The 12,586-nt window shown below is 37.0% G+C and overlaps 1 protein-coding gene across 20 annotated transcripts in view; it reads left to right on the top strand.

The window, feature by feature from the left end:
- The window catches only part of DLG1 (discs large MAGUK scaffold protein 1), a 149,568-nt gene that overhangs the window by 94,465 nt on the left and 42,517 nt on the right, over window positions 1-12,586 (top strand). For all 20 annotated transcript variants that reach the window (XM_048315007.1, XM_048315016.1, XM_048315004.1 and 17 more), the window contains 4 exons: window positions 921-1,045; window positions 2,109-2,278; window positions 2,790-2,926; window positions 4,879-5,023. In XM_048315007.1, coding sequence (XP_048170964.1) covers window positions 921-1,045; window positions 2,109-2,278; window positions 2,790-2,926; window positions 4,879-5,023 — 577 coding nt within the window. The remainder of the gene's footprint in view (window positions 1-920; window positions 1,046-2,108; window positions 2,279-2,789; window positions 2,927-4,878; window positions 5,024-12,586) is intronic.

The following is a 12,586-nucleotide window of genomic DNA, read 5'->3' as shown; positions in this document are numbered from 1 at the left end:
TAACCTGAAGAAAAAAAGTACATTCAATTGCTAAGCAGGAATTGAAAGTTTATTAATATCCTTGACCATTGAGAGTAAAATGGGGGGAATGATCTCCTCTAAGACATCCTGCATTTAATGTTGCTACCCAGACTTGTAGAGACTAACAACACAGATTCTGATTTCATCTGTATTGCTATTTTTTTCATAGGCTTTTACTTATATACCATTAAGTTTTATATTGAGATTATGTGACACTTGTCACATGCATTTCTTTGTTAGGTTTTCTACATTGAGTTTTAGCTCAGTTCACTTGAGATGCACTGCTAACAAAAAGACAGAAAGAAATTATTGTATCTAATACCTGTGCAGTTTTGGTGGTTACTGAGAGGGTGAAGAGGTCTTGCAGTTGATGGTAAGGGCAAGCAATCCTTGAAGAGAAAAATATCAGTCTGAATCTCTGCATCTGTGGGGATATATTAGAGGTAGGACACAAGCTATTTAAAGGCTTCTCTGGGAAAAAGAATATGCCACTAATAATTTAATGAGGAGCAAATATTTGTATGAATAACCTCAAATATCTAGCACATTAGAGATAGAAGATTTTATGTAGTTTATTGTAGGAACCCAGAGTGCAGAGAATATTTCTCTGCACTCTGGGTTCCTACAGTTTATCAAGTTCAATGAGAAAGCTGTGGGGCTGGAACTGTATCTCTTAGTTATACAATGACTTACGTTCTCCTTACATATATTTAAGATGTAATTATACTTATTTTCATAGAAATAAGTTATATATGTAGCATACTGCTTAAACTGTCTTTTAATATTTTTGTTATCAGTGAAAATTATGTAGATCTGGTTCTACAGTGAATCAAATACACCAGAATATCTTTTCCCCCAGAAAAGAAATGTATAAATCATTTTTTCCCTTCTATCTTTAGGGAAATTCAGGACTTGGCTTTAGCATTGCAGGTGGTACAGACAACCCACATATTGGGGATGATGCAAGTATTTTCATTACAAAAATTATAGCCGGGGGTGCAGCTGCCCAGGATGGAAGATTACGGTAGGGTGAATTTCTGTGTTGGGTTGCTAAGTGCTGTTATTGTATTTTAAACAGTGGATAGAAAATTTTCTGTTACTTTTAACAGTTTTATCATCCTGCATTAGATGTTAAATAGGGTTTCCTTACAGAAGTGTTTTTTAAATAATGAAGAATGTTTGAGTGGTCCAATATGTGTCTCCCAAAGTAATAATATTGGCAGTTCAGGGAAATTAGGTGAACTTTTTCTATTGTGTGGTATAAATTTATTATACCATATGTTTCACAGTCCTTAATTTGAGAAAATGCTTAGACAGGTAGAATAGGTAACTCTTAGAGATAGTTGAGTTTAATAACAACCCTTTTTTATGCTTGGTAATAATTAAGTGTCTTAATTTTTCAGGTACCCATCCACATTGATTGTAGGACTATCTTTTTTCCTCTTGTGTCGCCAAAAACTTGCCCCATCATTTCATGTGCAAATACCTGAATGTATTATGGGTTTTAGTCCTAATGAGGTTATTTCAAGGCTTCATTTTAGCTTGTTGGCCATTGTCAGAGGTACATCTGGCAGGACATGGTGACAGGTGGGCCTGGCATTGCACTCAGTGTAATGAGGACTCAGTGTTAGTGCAGCAACATGTTAAATGGACTGGAAGGCCAGCACTTAATCTGCTTGTGTAAAGCAAGATTGACTTGTTCCTATCATGGCTTAAAAACGGTGCGTTTTCATTGTGTGCCTTCAAGGCTTTGATTTTTTAAATTCTGTTTTATAGCTGTAAACAAAAGGTAATTTTTACAAACATCGGATCAAAACACTGTCTAAATGAGGAACATGTAATATGGTGCCCTCTTCAGCTGTGAACTAAATATTCCTCTTAAATGCTTTCTAGTGATCCTTGATTTATTTTCAAGCAATAATAATTAATTTTAGAGCGTTGTTTTGAATGAGTAGAATTTTGAAAAAAAATCTTTGTATTTTAATGTGTTAACCTGTATGTTAGTGTATTCTTGATAAAATATTGGGCTCCTAATGTGTGCACTCTGCTATAACACAACAGCTGAGCATGACTGTTGCTGTCTCCAGGGTTAATGATTGTATCCTACGAGTAAATGAGGTGGATGTTCGGGATGTGACACACAGCAAAGCAGTGGAAGCATTGAAAGAAGCGGGATCAATCGTACGATTGTATGTCAAAAGAAGAAAACCAGTCACAGAAAAAATAGTGGAAATCAAACTTGTGAAAGGCCCCAAAGGTATGCTGGAAATACAAAGCTTCTGTTTCATAAGGATAGGATTGAAACTGTTCTTGCAGAATGCAGTGTTTTCTTTTAAATGGTAAAAATGTGTCTGATTATATCTAGTAATTTTTAAGTACATTAAAAATTGGAGTAAAATAATTCATTGGATTACCTAAAAAGGATCTTTGAGAGATTAAAAATAATTTAGGGAAAGTACTTTCTGGGAAGAAGTTCTATAAATATCAGCGGAGGTGCTATAGCTCTGCTGTGCCCATACTTCACAAGGCATGAAGTAAATTGTCTAGCTTTTGGTTTTCAGAACTTGTGTACAGGTTATGCCTTTTCTAGAACTTTATTTTTTAGAAAATTATTCAAGTTCACTTGAAAAGGCATCAGAATTGCTTCAGCCAGAGCCTGATATTATATATATTTACGTGTGATACAAGGATTGTTATTATTTGTGTAAGAATTTGAATACAATGAATGCAATAAAGGTTTCTTGAGTAATGCCTTTATCTTCAAGCAGGTCTTGGTTTCAGTATTGCTGGTGGTGTAGGAAATCAGCATATACCTGGGGACAACAGCATTTATGTAACCAAAATCATCGAAGGTGGGGCAGCACATAAAGATGGCAAACTTCAGATTGGAGACAAACTTTTAGCTGTAAGTAAGAGCTGCATTTTCTTAATGGCCATTCACTTTTAGGCTCAAGAGGGGTATGATTCAATTTGTGGTTAAGCTGCCTGGAAATCAGTGATAAAATTAAATCTGCATCATTCAACGCCATCTCATCAGAAAATCTGAAATCTATTCCTCAGCCCAATGTTCCATGCAAAACCTGTATGAATCAGCATGTTTATTTCTGAGGCCTGCTATTATTTTCTGGGATCTGAGTGACAGCATTTTAAACAAACATACAATGGGATTGTTTCTCTTCTCAAAAGAGAAGAATGGAATGGAACTCCTTGTACTGGTGGCTAGCCAGCCTTTAGTAAAACTGCTGCTTATATTGCATTTCAGTGTTTGTAATGCTTTTGAATGGCATTTTTATTTTTTCAAAAGCTTAAAATAGCTTCAAAGTTGAATTTTTCTATGCACAAAGTAAAAATAACTTTCAACTTTCTTAAATTCAGTCCAGAAATTTGTTGTCCAGATAGAAAAATGAGAGCCACAGCCAGAAATTTCTGAATGTATTTCTGCATTGTTAACTCTAGTGAGGTTAATTGCTCTACACTCCTTCCTCTACCACTATTTCCTTATGTAAGAGCCCTGGGTACATCTGTACTCACAGTACAAAACAGCAGAACATGTATTCTACTGCTCTTCCAACAGTAAAAATGAACTCTAAATGTTTAGTGCAGAGTTTTCCATCTGTAAAAAGACTTTTTGGATAATTTTGTCACTTAAAACACAGAGCTAGGGAATATGAAGGTACTTAAAAAATACTGGGATTATCCCTTTATGTGAAGAATCCTGCTTCTTTTTAAATATTAGGAATGAGATCTTGGTGTTACAATGCATGGTTCTGTGGAATCAGCTCAAGACAGGAACAGATCCTTACCTGAGAACTGGGAGGAAAAAACAGAGAGAATATGCTTACAATATCAGCTGCACAGTAAATATTTGTCTTCATATGCCATGCAAGTTCACAAACCTAAAGGTCCAACTGCTTGATGATAATGCTCTTCATATTTCATGGTTTTAAGATTTACAATCTTCATTATAGGAAGTGTTTTTATTTATAGGACTTCTCAGAATGCAAGAGCACTGGAAAACTTCCTTTTAATGGTGAATTGCATTCCAGTGTTGTAATTTGTCACCTATACAAAAAATTTCCATGCTAACTTGCTTCTGTCATAAATTATAGGGAAGGCTTAAAGGAAGTTTTGTTATAAGTTCCAAACTTTTGTGACCAATTACTTTGTCCAGCATTACTTTATCCATTAAAAACATTTGGCTGATAAAATTAAATAAAAGAGTTTTAGATCAATATCAGGTACTGTTTCAGAGATACAAGGAGCATGTGCAGTTTGCTACTGGATATACTAAATACCGTGTCCTAGTTGGTGGTAGCTGTAATCATTCCCTCAGTTCTTTAACTCAAGAAAGAAGTAAGTAAAATGTCATCTGTGATATCTTCACTATGAGGGTGGTGAAGCATTGGAACAGGTTGCCAGAGAAGTTGTGGGTATGCCATCCCTGGAAGTGTTCAAGGCCAGGCTGGATGAGGCTCTGAGCAACGTGGTCTAGTGTGTGGTATCCTTACGAGATGGTCTCTGAGGTCCCTTTCAACCCAGACCATTCTATGATCTTCTGATTAGCTGAATTTCACTTAGTCAAAGCTTTAGTCACTAAGGTAGAGATACACACCCATATATTGCAGAATGTAACTTCCTCTGTGTTTAGGTTGCACTACAATTACCAAATACAGCAAAATGACTTTTTAGTCTTCAGGAGTGGTAGGAATTAAAATCTATTTATGTAACCAATTATGTCCATGGCACATGAATCCGAATAAAGACTCTCAGTGCCAGTGCTCCAACAGCTTTCAGTGAGTGTCCTATGAAAACAGTACATTTTTCTGTGTTGAGAATTTGGGGTTTTTTTCTCTTTAGGTGAACAGTGTTTGCTTAGAAGAAGTTACTCATGAAGAAGCAGTGACTGCCTTAAAAAACACGTCTGACTTTGTTTATCTGAAGGTTGCAAAACCCACCAGCATGTTCATGAATGACAGTTATGCCCCTCCTGACATCACAAACTGTAAGTTCATCTTATCTTTCTGATTTAATTAATTTTCCCTTAAGGCTTTAACATATTTCATTTTTAGTATTTTAACTGTTTCAAGGTTTTAAAAATTATATGGGGCAAAAATCTGACATATGTTGATAAATGAGGAAAATTATATGCTGTACAGAACAACATCCTATAGCTTGTATCTTGAAAAGACAGCAACAGCGGGGCTTCAGGTATGTTTTTGTGGCTGTCATGGCCCAGTCCTAGAAGCTGTGTTGCTCATCACTTGCTGATGAGTACAAGGAGAGAGAACAAGTGCCTCATGCTCTTGGGGGCTGTGAAGAATAGCAAGCAATGCACTGTGAGGATGTTCAGTATCCTGTAAACTAAGCAAAAGACAATACTGTTTCAACTAGGGGATAGTGATGCTCTGACATTTTTCCTGTTTTCCTGGTTTATCAGGAGCTTGCATATACTTGAATAAACTGACCTGGGAGGATGGGAAGTTCTTGCTCTGGTGCCTGTCTGTGAATATGCCAAAAAATTCCATGTTAACTTACTTGAAATCTGACTTCAGTTTTGACATAATTGTTGACAATTCAAATGGAAAAAAAAGTATTCAAAAGTAGTTACAAGAATTTCTTGTTGACATAAGGGTACTACTGACAAGAGTATTTTCAAAGTCACACATACAAATCCAGAAAGTTCAGGGTTGAACTACAATGTAAAGAAATATTTGAGTTGAGTATACTTCGAGACGGTTTATTATCATTTAGTGGCTGGAGAAAGGGAAGAGAATGATATGACTGTGTCTTCCCAAGACTAAACAGACTGACTTTTCTGGGTGACCAGTTTTACTCATGTTGTCACATGAAATGGTGAGTTATTTTAGGTATTGCTTTGTTTCCTGCCATTAGATATGTGTAATTGATATGTAGCACTGATCTGTTTAGATACTACTTCATATGAAAAAAAAGAGCACTTTGGGACTGGAAGATGTAATTGAAAACAGTATGTAAAGAACAACAAACAAAAGTGCAGCGCAACAGAGGACTGAAGTGTACCTTATAAGCCCATCATTTATTGGCAATAGCTACAGTATCTTAATCTATTTGTAAGCTTATTGAATTACAATTTGGAGGTAATTAGGTTTTATCTCCACTGTGTTATTAGAAAGATGCTCTTGAAGGCTCCATTCTTTGACATACCTAATTTTCAGCCTCCACTGATTCTTCCACAGTGTTCTACTCATAGATATTATGGTTAAAGAGCAGCCATTTTCCCTTACTGTATCAAGTTTGTTCAATAACCTTTCCCACTGTTTCCTTGGAAAGTAGGCTTCCTTTTCTCTTTACCTATAACTGATCTTTTCATATGTTTCACCTTGAATTCATATTTTTTGAGACAGAGAGATCTGATTTGTACATAGTGTTCCTGGTAGTGTTGCAGTAATGCAGTTACACTGCTGTGGATTGGGGTGTGACAAACATTGGAGTATCTCATCTCTTACTACTGTACCCTGACTCAATCATTGGAATATTTACTTTGTTAATCTTTTGTGGGGACAAAGGCAAAACCTGTAGAAAGTTTGAGGGGAGGAAGGTAGAGAAGGAGCTGATTCCTGTTAATTCACCTAGTCCAAATAAATAATGACACTGGCAAAGTGGCCACTGGTTGTTGGACCTCTTGTCTCAAATGGTGGATGAACTGGAGACTCAGTTCATTGAAGGTAATTGCATCATAACATGGAGCCATAAGAGAGACAGTGACATCTTCAAGAATACCTTCTCACCATGGCCATTGGCTGGACAGATCAGGAAAGTTCTGTCAAGGGTAATCCCACATAACTGCCATGAGGATGTCCACTGCCATCTTGCCTTGAGTCCTTAATTTCTCAGTGGGCATGACTCAATGTCATATCCATTACCTGGAGATTAATGGCCTGGTCACACATGCAGGCTCCTTTTGTCCCATTACCATCCTTCCTGCAGAGTTTCTCTCCATTTGCTCTCCCTCTAAGTGTGATTTGAGAGATGGTGGCATTCTGTGGAGCCCAGTATCCCATTCTTTGTGGGAAGTGTCACTTCTATCCTTTTACTGAGAAGTGAAAAGCCAATCTCCTGACCTTGTCATGTACCTCAAGCTCCAGCAGCTGCTTCTGGGAACCTTTCTCCTCCTACTCAAACATTCTGAAAAGTTTTTCTCAGATTCCGGTGTCTTGTCTGTCTGTTAGTGACCATTGACAAGGTTTGTGGGCTGTCTGTACTTTTGAGTAGATTTTCTGAGTTTCATTTCATTTAGCTACAGTTCCCTTCAGTTCTCCATCTGAAGATACTCTGTTTTTCACTGTTTCTGGTAGACCAAAGAACATTCCTCTGCAAAGTGCTGGGTTCTTTGATGAAACTTTCGTCTGTTTCTTTTCCTTATGACAGGGAAGCCTTTTCTAGAAACCTAAGACTCCATGAGCTTGTGTCTCTGTTAATCAAAGTGCAGCTGGCTGTTACTGCCACTGATGTGGAGACTGAACCTACTGCCAGAATTTTGAACACAAAGCAGACCCAAAGGTCTTGCTGAGGTGTTTAATGACTTAATTCCAGGAAATCGGTTTATTTTTTAACTCAATCTTTCACTTATAAGAAACAACTGTGTGTATCTGAGCTGCTAAATGCTATTTTTCTAATACAGGACAGAACAAAAGCTTTTCCAGTACCTCTCAGCATTTGCACATTTACAACAGAAATCTCAAAGGGAGATATCAATCTCTTCAAAGGCTCTTTCTTGCTTTATAAAGGAGTTTGATAACTTTGCAACTAGAAAGCCTCTGCTTTCTGCAAGAAGCTGCTCAGTTAGATAGAACTCTTACCAAAAAATGGTGGCACCTGCATGTAGTATTTTATACTGCATTTAGCAGAGCAGTAAAGAGCTCAAGAGCTTTAGGTTAGGGATTCTGAAGAGCTTTCACCAGATGGCAGATATTAAAGAGATATTTTCTAGGATCACTTAGATTGTGAGTCAGTGTTGAAACAGTTACCAGGCTTCTTTCTTCACCTACTCACCTGCAGCTGTTTTGAGCTGTATTTGCGATCCTCCTTCCCATTTCTGTCCATGAGAATCCTTTTGTCCAGGTTCTTAGGATTTCAGTCCTACCATAAAGGAGAAGTAAGTCATGCACAGAAGCTCCCTGTGAACGTGTCTATTACAAATGATGTCAAGGTAGAAACTCTGCTCTTGAGTTTATATGTAAACTGCTCACTTACAGACCCCCCTTGGGAGGGTTTTTTGTTTGCTTATTTTATTTCTGTGTTTCTTGTTTTTTTTTTTTTAATTCTCATTTTAACAGAAACATCTAGAAGCACAGTGCACAGTATTTGGTACTGTGCAGAACATGCAATAGATTGCTCACTGTGCTAACTTGTGTAAACATGGTAGTTAATTCATAAGATTTTGCCTCGGGAACTGGTCTTGTTTAGGTCTGCCTCACCGTGGTGATGGGGATTTAAAATGCAGAGGTGAGGATACTGAAGAACTGTTCGAGAACAAGGTTCACAAATTTCAGTGTCTAGGTTTTGTGCAAAATCTGATTTCTTTTAGAACTCCTGTAGTAAGAATATCAGCCACACAATAGTATGGCCTTGTCAGGTGGTCTGATGGCTCAAAAGAAGGGATCAAATAAGTTAGTATCTATATAGATAATTAAATCATTTGATGTTTCCTTGGGGTTAGTGCCTTAGAATCAAGGGATATTTCATCAAGAGGTTTCTGAGCTTCTGATTTATGGCAGTATTTATTGGGAAGAGTACAGATGTTGTGCCAACACTGTGCACCTGGGGCTGAAAATTGACCTCTGTCATTTGATATTTGTCAGAGTGAGTGAACAGCTTCCAGCTGCCCGTGAGGGAAGTTACTGTTGAAAATCTTGTTCAAGAAGAGTTGGGGTTGTTTGAGACCCGAGATTCAGCAGAGAATGAATGTGGGAAAAGTAGCTGATGGCTGTGTGCTGTAGCTCTAGAGACTGGGATGTGTATGTGTGATGAAAGCTTGGTCACAGACCTGGAACAGTTGATTGCTATGCCTGTTTCTATTGCTTCTGTGGATTTATCTTTTAGCTCTTGGGGTGTGGATTGCCAGTCTAAACAGTTACTTTACAGTGATCTGTAAAGCATTTTCTAACTCAAGAAGAATAAAATTAGGAAAGATTGTTGTTTCTGAGCACATTGCCCTCTGAGTGCTGTTCTCCACTCTCTATCAGGCTGAAAAATGAGAACTTCCCGTACAGAAAACATGGAAATGCAACAGAAGTCCCCCACTATATTTACTGTGTGCAGAGGAACAACAGCACCGCGGGTGGGATGGTCTTGTGTCCTGAGCATTGACGGCTCAGCTGATGTGTGTGGGATAATCAGAGCTATTAGCCTGCTGTGGGGGTCATATGTCAGTAGGAGTGTAAACTGCCTCCATAATCTATATGTAAAATGTGGTCATTAAATGGTTCCTGGAACAAATACCCAGTGATTTGTTCATATAAATGCTTTTAAAGTTATTCAGTTGAAATACTACTAAGAAGGTGTAGTACTTGCTGTTTAAAACACCAACATTACCTGTGAAGTGCATGTAGTAGAATATCAGAGTTAGAAAAGTGGCTAAATGGTTTTTGAGAGAGAGTACTTGCTTCCTATACAGGCCTCCTTTGAAGACATTATTAATGATGCATTTTTAACTCCTAATTAATTTCAAAGTATTTTTTCCTTTGTGTTTTTGTGCCTTGGTACAGTATTTCCACACTGCATTGAGAAATAAAATACTGGAAGGTATGGAATAATCAGTTTCTTCACTAGATATGAATCCCTTATCATTTCTTAAATGGCATAAGTACAGGAAGAGAAGAATATGTAATAACAGTAAAAGAAAATAAAGTTTTAATTTTATTTCCCATTTTAGAGATTGTACTTGTGATTGGTGTCCTCAGTTTACAGACAATAGGAAAATAATAGGAAATCTTCCATTTTTTCATTTTGTCTAGAACTGTCTTATGTGAAGGAGAGGGTGGATTTGGAAATGGAATTTCTTCTTAAGAGTCTGACTTTTCCTGTCAAAGCAAGTTGATTTTATGCATGCAATTTTCTGTTCATCCAAAAGACAGTTCCTTTATCAGTTCCATCAGTAATAATATTTACCTGGAAACAGAAGTTTAGACCTCCTTTAGGATTCAAAAAGTGATGGCTTGCCTTTTATTTCTATCATGTTCATCATGAATACTGTTCAACTATAATTTCAATCTAAAACAGTTTCAGGAAGGGCACAGGCATGGTTTCGTGCCCGGGCTCCACAGAGAGCCTCTTCATGCCTTGTAGGTTTTCTTTCATAGCGCTGAGAACACCAGCCTTGAGAAAGGACCAGACTGTTCCAAGCAAGTAGCATATGTAAAACCCTATAAAGGATGTGGCCAGTGCTGTTGTGGAACAGTCCACAGGTCTGAAATAATAAACTGTTATATTGATTGATAGCTGACTTTTAGTTACATGGTGAAAGGATAAAAAAATGTTTAAAATAAGATTATGTAGTAGTTGGTGTGTATGTTTCTGAACACAGTGCAGTTAAAAGCTTTAGGAACTTGAAAAACAATCAAAGGAGAAGCACTGTACGTCAATGAATATAGAATTTGTATCTAATTACTTCCTATAAAATATGCATCATTATGGCTGCCATTGGCTTGTTAAAAGCAATTTCAAATTCGTTTTGTGAAATGAGATAATTTAGTGCATGAACAGAATGTACAGAGCTGCTATACTGTGCAACAGTTGTTCAGGTTTTTTAATCAAAACCCATTTTCCTGTAGTTGGAAAAGAGCTCATAATGTCTTGCATTTCATTTTTTGTGCTTTAGCCTTAAAATTTTCTGAGAAAAGCAAAATAACTGTATTTGTGTGTGGTTTTGTTTTAAGCAAGTAGTGTGTACAATGACGTGGAAATAATAATATTGTATTAAAAACCATCTCTTTTAACTGAAAAGCAAATATTGCAATATGGTTTGGTAATCATTGTGTAAAATCTGTTGCTGAAATTCCTGTGTGACTAAAAACCCCAAGTCTTGAAACTGACAGTTAGGTGTCCGAATCTCTTACCAGTGCACAGAAACTACATATTGTACTGGGACAGATGGAAGGTAGTGGGATCTATAAAATCCTTGCAGGGAGTAGAAGGATGAAGGTGCAATATGTGTGTGTTACTGCTGTTCTAAAAAACTGTATTAGGAATCACATATGTTGAACAGTTCCTAATTTTTAGGGAATTGTCAGATGTGAATGCTTATGTTGATGATTTGGTTTTAGCAAAAGCAGCATTCTCTTTGCTTTAGACCTCATGAAGCCAAGCAATGTGAGGGAGCTTCCGTCTGTCTGTTATAGAAGGGCACCAGGTACCTCTTGTACTTCAGTTCTGAATTTTGCTGAAACCTCTTGTGTATCCAGAATTATGATTTCCAAAAATTCTGCACAGTCTCATGCAACTAACTGAGGGCTGGTGTGTCTGAATAGCACAATTACTTTATCACCCAGTGCTTTTAAACTGCTGGAGCTCTTAATAGTGGATTTTAATGCTTGCTGAAATGCTGACAGTGTTGATCTGATGCATATGCCGTGTGAAGAATTTATTGCACACAGGTTTACTAGGAATCTAGAACTACAGGCACAGTCCCGCCCAGACCTGGGTGGTTTGAAAGATGCCTATTTAGCAAATATATATTGTGTGTGTTTGTGTGTATATATATGTGTGTATATATGTATTTATAAAATCACGTATATAGATAGATATCAAGAGAGTACTCTTAATAAGTTTGTATATGATTGAAACTTTTTGATAATGGTTTAAAAAGGAAAAGAAAAAAAAAGGAGAATATGCAGATTGCTGCTGCAATCTGTGTCATGTATGTTCAGTTAAAGAGCTTTGGGTTTAGTGTAAATCCTCAGAGGTCAGGTACCCCATCTGATACAGAAGGTAAGAGCAAAGAGAGTCTGGCAACTTTCATAACACTGAATCTGTGAAGTGTGCCCACCCTTCATATTTAAGCCTCAAAATTTGAAGCACATACACCAGGAAAAACATTTCCAATTGTAGAACATGCTTTGTAATAGCAAACAGGGGGTATGACTGTGCCTTAATGAGCACTTAAAATTGATGTGCCTAACTTGGAAACGTCATGCACCTTCTTAATTATTTATTGAAACAATTCTCCTGGTGTTGTAGAATATTTTCCATCAATTGTAATCATTAAGATGCTAAATTTCTTTTAGTATGTGCGTTGTGGTTCAGTTAAAACTTTGCTTCAGTCAAGTTAAAGACAGCTTTAAAACAGATAAATCTCCAGACTGTCCCCATGGGCTTCAACTACCCACAGTAACTGTTTCTAAAAAAGTTTTCTTTTTTTCAAACTGAAAAATTTGCTTACTGACTTGGTGAGGAGACCTGGGAATTTGCAGACTTAAGACAATATTTTAGAACTATGATATTTATAATATATCATTTGAACTGCTATAGTTCATTTTTAGAAGAGGTCACTCCTTTGTTTCAGTTCCTCCAGCCCTTTTTCTGTCTT

The sequence above is a fragment of the Corvus hawaiiensis genome, chromosome 10 (genome assembly GCF_020740725.1).
Source record: "Corvus hawaiiensis isolate bCorHaw1 chromosome 10, bCorHaw1.pri.cur, whole genome shotgun sequence".
Taxonomy (NCBI): Eukaryota; Metazoa; Chordata; class Aves; order Passeriformes; family Corvidae; genus Corvus; species Corvus hawaiiensis.
Note: the sequence above shows the minus strand (reverse complement) of the source record. Positions and strands in the feature narration are given on the sequence as shown.